We start from the raw sequence: 9141 nt of genomic DNA, 5'->3' as shown, positions 1-9141 counted from the left end.
CTTGACTCCTCGGCCCGGTGCCGAGGGGAAGGCGCGCGGCCTGCGCACGCAGCACAGCGGCTGGGGCCGGCGGCGGGGTGGCACAAGCCCCCCGGATGCCAGGGGCACGGGGGTCCCGGATACGAAATGCGGGCGGAGCGGGCGCATCTCTGGCGGCCTCGGTCACTGCCGCCCCGATGCCGCCCCTGCCATTTACTTCCGGTGCGATGCGCGGGCCGGGGCTGCCGTGACCTTGGGCCAGTCACGCCCTTGGGGCCGCAGCCTTCGCCCCCGGCATCGAGGGGTGGGGCCCAACGACCTCCGCACTTCCGGACCCCGCGGCCTTCGGGGGCGCCGCGGGCCGGGGGGGAGGAGGGGGGCGGCCGCCCCGCCCGAGCGCCCACCACGCTCTCCGGGGCGCGAGGACGTCAGCGCAGCCGGGGGCGGAGCCGCGGCGTCATCGCCGCTCCAGCACTCCGGCGGTTGGCTTTCCGCCTGCTTCCGCCCCTCAGACCGGCTCGACCAATCCCCGTCGGGCACAACACTCTCTTTCCCCCGCCCCTGCAGCGCTGTCCATCACGGCCGGCCGCGTTCCGCCGGCCCCTCGCGCCCCCACTCGGCAGTTAGCGGCTCTGCTTCCTCTACCCCGAAGGGAAAAGGAGCGCGAGGGGAAGGAAAAAGGAGGCGGGGCCAAGCGTGGGCCCGAAAGCCCGCCCCCTGGCGCCTATTGGCCCCCAGGATCCCCGCGCTCGTTCGCCGCTCGGCCGCAAGTCCGGCTGCGCTCGAGCGGAGGCGCCGGGGATTGGCTGGCGGCGAGCGGAGAGCGTGGTCACGCCGGAGCGCCAAAAGAGGGCTAATGATTGCCTCTACCCTCCCCCGCCCCCAGCACGCATACACACGCGCTCATTCGTGCCGAATCGGGCGCGCGCGTGCCGGCGAGGGAGCGCCGCCGATTGGCTGGAAAGGAATTCAACGCGCTTCGACGGGCGACCTTGTATTGGCTGCTGGCGGCTCGCTCCGAGGAAGGCGCCGGAGCCGATTGGTCGGGGGGCGGGGCCAGCTATTTGAAGGAGGCGCGGGGCGGGTGGGGTGGGGGATGGGAGGGGGAATGCCGCCTCAGTCTGGTGTGGAAACCGCGCGGAGGGGACGCGAGAGGGAGCGCGGCGGCGGCGGCTGCTCGGAGGGCGCCCTTCTTTCCTGACCCCGCGAGGCCATGGCCAAAGTTTCGGTTCTGAATGTGGCGGTGCTGGAGAACCCGAGCCCTTTCCACAGCCCCTTCCAGTTCGAGATCAGCTTCGAGTGCAGCGAGGCCTTGGCAGACGGTGAGCCCGGGCCCGCCCCTCCCCCACGGCAGCGCCTTCCTGAGGAGGGGGCTCCCTGTGGCGCGCCCGCCTCAGCCCCGGAGAATGGAAGCGCGCCGAGGCCCCGCCGGGCAGAGCCGAGCCCGGCCGGGCACAGCCGGGCACAGCCGGGCCCCGCGTCGCGCTCGGCGGGCCGTTTGCACGCTTCAGCTTCCTCCAGTGTGCATTGGAGCCGAGGGCGCCCGCCGGCCTGGAAGGAGCCTCCGGGCCCTGGGGGCCGGGGGCGAGGGGCGCCCGGGGTGGAAAAGCTGCCTTTCGCCAGAACCCATTTCTGTTGCCTTTGCCTACCTAGTGGAACCCGGGCTGGCTTTCCTCCCGGAGGAGGTCTCCCGCCCACCCTCAGTTGTGCCGGGCCTTTCCCGCCAGACGGTCGTTCCTAAATGCTTGGAACAGTTCTTTAATTTTTCTTGCCCTCTACTATTCCAGAGTTACCTGAATGAGTGTGGACCCTTGCCCTGTATCCAGCGGCTGGCTTGTTCCTAAAAGGCCATTTCTACTGTTCTGCTAGCTCGGGGGTCTAGTATTTGAGAACAGCAATTGATATTTCAACATTTCATTCATATAGTGCTTTAAAAAGCTTGCCAAGAACCTTATGGGGCGGCTAGGTGGCGTAGTGGATAAAGCACCGGCCCTGCAGTCTGGAGTACCTGGGTTCAAATCCGGTCTCAGACACTTAATAATGACCTAGCTGTGTGGCCTTGGACAAGCCACTTAACCCCATTACCTTGCAAAAAGAAAAAGAGAGAGAGAAAAGGTGCTCTACACACATTGAACCGATAAAATGCCCAGGTTACTCAGTGAATCTCAATGAATTAGGAATGGATTGAAGCACTGGTGACTTCCATTTGGTACTCTTAACTAGACTATCTCTTTGCTTGTTTTGGTAAAAGAGACAATAAGGCAGGATGGTAACCCAGGTGTTTTAGCAACTAGCAATGTCATCTTTACCACTTGGACTACTTTACTTTGAGGACCATACACTGCATATAAGCCTTAGTCTTTAATAAGTTTAACATCTTAGAAGATGCTATTTGGAACCAGTAGTTTGAAGAAATTAATTTCTTATTTAACTTGCCCAAAGTCACAAGGTAAATGGAAGAGTAATTTGGGTCTCCCAGCTCCTGACTCAGTGCTCTTCATTCTTGTCATCCTCCTGAAGAAGGAACAGTATTACATTTTTCTCTTTTGAAGATATGGCAAAAATCTTGTAGATTAAGGAAGCGTGAGTCTGTTAAGTGACTTGATCACATGGGAAAATTTACATTTTCTTTTTGAAAAAATACTTTTTTGTTGCCTTTTGCACAGAAATCTTGAGGTTAGAGAAGGTATGTTATTTCTTAAAGGTAGTAAAAAAAATAGTTTACCAGTTCCAAGATCCAAGAAGCCAAATAACAAATTCCCTCTGTTATCTGAGCCTTTCTTTTCCTTACACAGAGAAGTTTTCACCCCTTACTCAACTGTTAACATTCCATAAAGCCACTAAAAATAACTAAAGTAGCTCATTTTAAAAATTGAATGGTTCACTTTGTCCTTTGGTTCAAGATGATTCTGAAAAAACAATAATTATAGGTCAGCAAGTTGTAGAAACCAAGTGTTCTGAAATATATCTACTGTACTCTGATATTCCTCTTACTGCCATCTAACTGGATTTACAAATTGAGACAGCTACTCTAGAGCTCAGGTTCTTAATCTGGGTCCACCAACTTGAGTTTTTTCTTTTTAATTTTGATGACTTTTGGTAAAAATCTATTTCCTTGTAACAATGAGTTGGGGGGGGTTTGGTTTGTTTTTGGTAAGGCAATAGTTAAGTGACTTACCCAAATCACACAATAAGTTTTGAATTCTGAGGTCTGATTTGAACTGTCCACTGCACTACCTAGCTACCCCCCCCCCCTGTCATTTTATGTATTTTTTTTTTCAAGGAAAACAGGGTTAAGTGGCTTGCCCAAGGCCACACAGCTAGGTAATTAAGTGTCTGAGACTAGATTTAAACCCAGGTACTCCTGACTCCAAGGCCAGTGCTTTATCCACTACGCCACCTAGCCACCCCATTATGCCACCTAGCCTCCCCATTTTATGTATTTTCAAACATCATTTAGAGATGTCCATGGCAGAAAAAATTAAGAACCTCTTCTCGTGTCCTAGGCTAAATTGCAAAGGTAGAAAGGCAAGTAGTTACTATGGGAATGAAGGATTTGATGTTCTAGAGAAATTATCCAACATGCCTTTACCTAAGATCAGAAGCTCCTTTCTTAGAAGGATAGGCTACCAAAGATATTGTCCCAAAACAATCACATTCTTTAAAATCATGACTTGTGAAAATGTTCCCCAGGCATCTTGAGCCTAGGATTGTAACTTCATGTCTTCATCTAAAATGTTTTCAGGTTTAGTTGCCAATTCCTTCTGCATTGCTATAACTTTGCCCTGGATATAGTTGGAACTCAAGAAAGTTGCTTTGGTTGGCACTGCCATTCACAGGAGATAACTGACCTATTGAACAGTTGTGGTTCGTTTCTCTTGAATGTACTCGTTCCATTGGGTGAAAGGAAACCTCCTTTCCCTATTAGTGTACATAAAACTGGTTTAAGTGTCAAGCCTGTGAGCCCTACTTCTTGGTCCTCTTAACCTCAAGTTCTGCTTGATTCTCCATAAATGAGTATTATGATTTTTATTGACTAGATTTGAGTGATTTGGGAACTTGCTAAGTCTTGGAGCAACATTATCCCCCTTCTTTTCTGGCAGAATCTTATGGCCTGAGCCAGTGATCCTGCCCCAGTTGTCAAAGGATTTACTCGATGGCACTGATCCCTCTGTTTGAATTTATTAGCTTCCCTGTGAGAAAGCAGGCTGGGCCCTAAATGACCCCTGGCTCCTGTTATTTGCATACCTCTGATACAACTTGAGCCTTAATTCAGCCTTGGTCATTCATTCTCACTAGCTTCCTGAAAGGCAAATACTTTAAAGGGGAAAAACTAAAACAGACTTTCTCCAGGTTACTCAGAAAGCTGGGATTTAAAATTGGATCATAGACTTAGAGCTGGAAGGGACTCCAGAAGCCTGCTAGACCACCAATGCTCTGCCATCCTCCTTCATTTTGCATTTAATGAAAAGGAAGCCTGAGAAGTTCCAACTTGCCAGAGACCACACAAGTACAAGAACTAAGACTCAATCCCAGATCTCCTGATCCCAAATCCAGCTGGCCTTCACTGTACAGTGGAAACTATTTAATTTGTTAAATTTCAGGGTTAATTGCTATTAGTTAGACTAACTATTTTTGAAGTGGTGTTTTGGATGGAAGGCAAACTTAAAAAATTGTTTGTGATAGTTTGTTAAAATTTATCATTTCTATTTCAACATTTCTTACATTTATTTTCTGTCGTCGCTTGAATAGCCTCCTAGAGCCAGCTAGGTACCTAAATGGTCCTGGAGTCAAAATGAATTGAGTTCAGATAAGACTTTAGATACTTTCTATATGACCCTGTACAAGTACCAGTAATCTAAAAAAAAAAAAAAAAAATTCAAACTGGCCTTCTAATTGTTGTCATTTCCTCTAATCTCTTTCTACTATGACCCATTCTAGACATTTACCTAAGTGATTTTCTTTAAAAATCTAAGATTGACTATTTCACCCTCTACTCCTTAAACTCCAGGCACTCCCTACTATTTTTATAACCAAACTCTTCTGTTAGGCATTTAAACCTCTTCCTTTCCCTTGCCTTCCCTAAACAACCTTTCCCTTTCTTATCTTTCTAGTCTTCATATGTGTACTATTTTAGAGGAAACTAAGCAGCGGAGTAGATAAATTGTTTGGACCTGAGTTTGAGTCCTACCTCAGATGCTTACTAGCTATAACCCTGAACAGATCATTTAATGCCCCTCAGCCTCAGTTTCCTTAGCAGTAAAATAGGATAATAATATTTACCTTACAGAATGTTGTGAGGATCAAAAGTTAACAGGTGTAAAACACTCTGCAAATCTTAAAGCTATGTCTAAATGATAACTCTTATTTTTTAACACACTGTCTTCCAGCCCCTCATTTATGACACTTTATGTCCTTTCCATCTCTACTTTTGGGAAATCCAAGTGCTACCTTTTGCATAGGATTTTTCTTGGTATTTTTTCAATACGTCAGACCTTCCCTTTCAAGGTTATTTTGTATGTGGTTTTTTTTTTTCCCAATGTCCTCACTGCCAGAACAAGCTTCTGAAAGTCAGGGACTCTCACTTTTGTCTTTGTATCCCACTACCTGAAATATGGTGGGCATTGGATAAAATGCTTGATTGGTTGATATCAGAAGACATTTCCCTGCTTTTCCACTTTCATGAGCCATTTAGACATTCCTCTTTTCCCTTTCAGACTTAGAATGGAAAATCATTTATGTGGGTTCAGCAGAGAGTGAAGAGTTTGACCAAATATTGGATTCAGTACTAGTAGGGCCAGTTCCAGCTGGGCGACACATGTTTGTCTTTCAGGTAAGAGAAAACTTGCTCTGAGGAAACTTCCCCTTTTTACCCCCAAGCATACTGAAGCATGGACTCTTGTTTTACTTCCTCAGGCAGATGCCCCTAATGCCACCCTAATCCCAGAAACTGATGCAGTGGGTGTAACTGTGGTCCTTATAACTTGCACCTACCATGGGCAAGAGTTCATCCGAGTTGGCTATTATGTCAACAATGAATATACCAACCCTGAGCTTCGGGAGAACCCACCCCTGAAACCAGACTTCTCTCAGGTAAGTTAGTTTTCTAACTAAGAAGGGCTTGACTCCTCTAGTCCTTGTATTTTTGTTTTTTAGATTTTTCAAGGCAGTGGGGTTAAGTGGCTTGCCCAAGGCCACGTGGCTAGGTAATTATTAAGTGCCTGAGGTCAGATTTGAACCCAAGTACTCCTGACTCCAAGGCCAGTGCTCTATCCACTGTGCCACCTAGCCACCTCTCTAGTCCTTGTAAAAACAGAATTGTAGAATCATCTCACGTTCATCCTGGAAGATCATATATATATTGTCCAGCCCTCTCCAGACTTGAGGGTATGAGTTTCTTGCCATAGCACATCAGTTGTTCAGGTCCTAACCACATGCCTAGTAAGTAGGGTCTTGGCTTGTTGTGCAGAATGATCAGGGGAAGGTATTGCCCTTTCTAGACTCCTAGCATTGAACAGATGAGAAATTTGGAGGGAAAAGGGAAAGTACCAGCCTGATTCTGTCACTGCTATTTTCAAGTTCATTTTCCTGGATTTGTCCTTTGAGGGAGGGAAAGCGGAGATGAGGCATGGAGAAAAATAGCCACAAAAGCAGGTCTCTGCTATACGATCTCTGACGAGGCTCACTTTTTCTGTCCTAGCTCCAGCGAAACATCTTGGCTTCTAATCCCCGAGTAACTCGATTCCATATCAACTGGGACAGTACCACAGACAAACTGGAGGACATTGAAAACCAAGATCCTCTCTTAAGCATGGGGCTATCTCTGAATTGTCCCCCAACCAAAGGATTAGATCTTCCAGACTGTGCCCCCAGCATCATTCCTGAAAACTCTATGGACTGCATCTAACTAAGGAAAAAAATGAGGCTTAGGTAGTATGATGGACCTGGATCTCTACCAAATGAATGGTTTTGTTCTGCCTGCTGGAAAATTTCTGGGGTCAACCTGGAGGACTTGGATTAGGGCTATAAACTATATCTGTATGCCATGCCAGTTAAACTGGTCCTTATGGGAAGGAATACATGTCATTGCTATGTCCATTAGTTCAACCCAGAAAGACTATTTACCTGTTTTCTTACAGGTCTGCAGAGGAGATGGTACTTTAGCTCTTTTACTCATTGGGAATTTTGCTTTCTCTCCTGTCTTTTTAAGGGTATTATGACTCTGCAAAGATATTGTCTTGTGGGTGGGTTCTTCTTGTTTTGTTTTGGGGCTGCTTATGAGCTACCTGACCTATAACTGGAGACTCCTCCCCCCTTTTATGTTGTGTTATTTCCTTAGTTTCTTCACCTTCCCAACCATTTTCAATCAGTGATTTGCCTTGACTTTCTGGAGTTGCTCATTAGTAATCTTGGTAGTTTTGATGGATGACTACCAGTATGCTGATTGCCACTCTTTTCCCAGTTGGATTTTTTTTTATTCCTTGCCTACATCTTGCCAACTCTTGGAAAGGCCCATTTCCTTAGGTGCCAAGAATGGGATTTTGAGGAACTATTTAAAGACAAAGCCACCCTCTTTCATTGGTGGCACCTCCACTCAAATATGAATCATTCCTCCTAGCTCTTGGCCAGATCAGAGGATATGATCAAGAACTAACCAACTGATTTTCTCTGGGCAGGAATAACAAATATACTTATTGTAAAAACCACACCCCATACCCCTAAACTCTAGGTGTTAATGCCAAAAGACTGCACTTCTTCTGGGACCATATATGATCTCTCTGGCTACAGGAGACTAAGATGGTTCTTGTATTTTGGAGACAAAGCAAAAGAGGATGCACATGGAAGCATCCCCTGGCCCTCAATTCTTGTCCTCTACCCTTTGTCCCTGTGGCTATTGTTGCATATGCAATTTGTATATTAAAGGTTTTATATTAAAAGTTATGTTTACTGGAGAAATAAAAAGCACTTAGGCTGGACTATAGTGATCTTTTTCTTCACTTTAGCCTCAAAACATCAACCAGTCTTTTTAAATAACTGGTGCTGAACCTTTGGAGATGAGAGAATGTTACAGAGAAAAATAAAAGGATTTAGTTGCCACCTCTCTGTAACTTAAACTGGTTTTCTACACTAAAGCTGATTTGGGAGTTTGGATTGTCTGTGTGTGGGTTTTTTTTTTAACAGAAATAACAGTTCCTTATTCAAGAACTATTTTAAAATCTGCTTCCAGGCAGAGTTCCTTTAAGACGGGGGTGTAGTCTGTCAATTTACGTTGACACAGTTTTGGGGCTTTGAATTGAGAGGATGCTAGAGTGCTATAGTAAGTTCACAGGTGGTGCTGTTAACTGATCTTAGAAACATGCTAGTACTAGTGATTTCTTCTGTGAAGGACTCAAGGTAGAAGTGAGCAGGAATGGGCGCTCGGGACTTTGTTTTGCAAGTAGAGATGAGTGAGACGGCTTATGTAAGTTTTAAAAACCTGCTAATAAAGGTGAGCTGCCCCATTTGATATTGTTTTAAAGAACTTTGCCATTTGCAAAATGTTACTTCAGTCAGCCAACCCCTGATAGACAACATCAGAGACAGGCCACCCTCAAAGAGGTCTCTTGATTCCCAAATTCCTTGCTCTTTTCATTTGACACGATACAGTTCTATTCCTCAGTTAATTCACTGCATTTCCATTTTCTTGCTTCCCAACTTGTTTGGGGGATTATGGCCCTTGAAGGATGTGTTAACTTTATCTAGGTTTCGCAGTTATCTCCCCTCAAAAAGTTCTAGTCCCAGGCAAACTGGCTCAAGAATGGGTGCTCAGGTCGGGGACCTGGAAGATCCAGACGAGCTCTGACCTTGCGCTGGGGGGGTGGGGTGGGGGCGGGGGGCCAATGGTTGTCAGTTGGGCGCTGGCTTGCCAGGACGCCTGCACCGAGGCTCCTCTCTGGAGGGAAAGGCAGTGCCTGGGGGGCTGATTTTCTCGATCCTGCTTTTCTGCCAGGCCAGGCCTCTCCAAGGGCGGCCTCTAGCCCTTCTTTGGGGCCTGCAAAATTTCTTTTTTTGGCCCCACCCCCTTCCCCCAGGATTGACACCGAACATTCCCGGGAGAGCCCGTCCCAATCTTCTATAAATAAAACGCCTGCGACCCCCGCCACTACCAATCCAAAGGCTCGC

The 9141-nt window shown here is 47.1% G+C and overlaps 1 protein-coding gene across 1 annotated transcript; it reads left to right on the top strand.

Moving 5' to 3' along the window:
* The first annotated feature begins 1158 nt into the window (after nucleotides 1-1158).
* ASF1B (anti-silencing function 1B histone chaperone) lies at nucleotides 1159-8484 on the top strand. The gene is made up of 4 exons (XM_074203607.1): nucleotides 1159-1301; nucleotides 5697-5812; nucleotides 5896-6072; nucleotides 6680-8484. Exons 1-4 carry the CDS (start codon nucleotides 1193-1195, stop codon nucleotides 6884-6886), a joined length of 609 nt encoding a protein of 202 aa, XP_074059708.1. The 5' UTR covers nucleotides 1159-1192; the 3' UTR covers nucleotides 6887-8484.
* Nucleotides 8485-9141: the final 657 nt, after the last annotated feature.

Source organism: Macrotis lagotis, chromosome X (genome assembly GCF_037893015.1).
Source record: "Macrotis lagotis isolate mMagLag1 chromosome X, bilby.v1.9.chrom.fasta, whole genome shotgun sequence".
Taxonomy (NCBI): Eukaryota; Metazoa; Chordata; class Mammalia; order Peramelemorphia; family Peramelidae; genus Macrotis; species Macrotis lagotis.
This window is presented reverse-complemented; position numbering and strand designations above follow the sequence as displayed.

Excerpts from the sequence above, each read along its gene's own strand:
- ASF1B (XM_074203607.1), top strand. The coding sequence starts at position 1,193 with ATGGCCAAAGTTTCGGTTCTGAATGTGGCGGTGCTGGAGAACCCGAGC. Across the intron at positions 5,813-5,895 it reads GACACATGTTTGTCTTTCAG|GCAGATGCCCCTAATGCCAC; the intron begins GTAAGAGAAAAC and ends TTACTTCCTCAG. Across the intron at positions 6,073-6,679 it reads TGAAACCAGACTTCTCTCAG|CTCCAGCGAAACATCTTGGC; the intron begins GTAAGTTAGTTT and ends TTTCTGTCCTAG.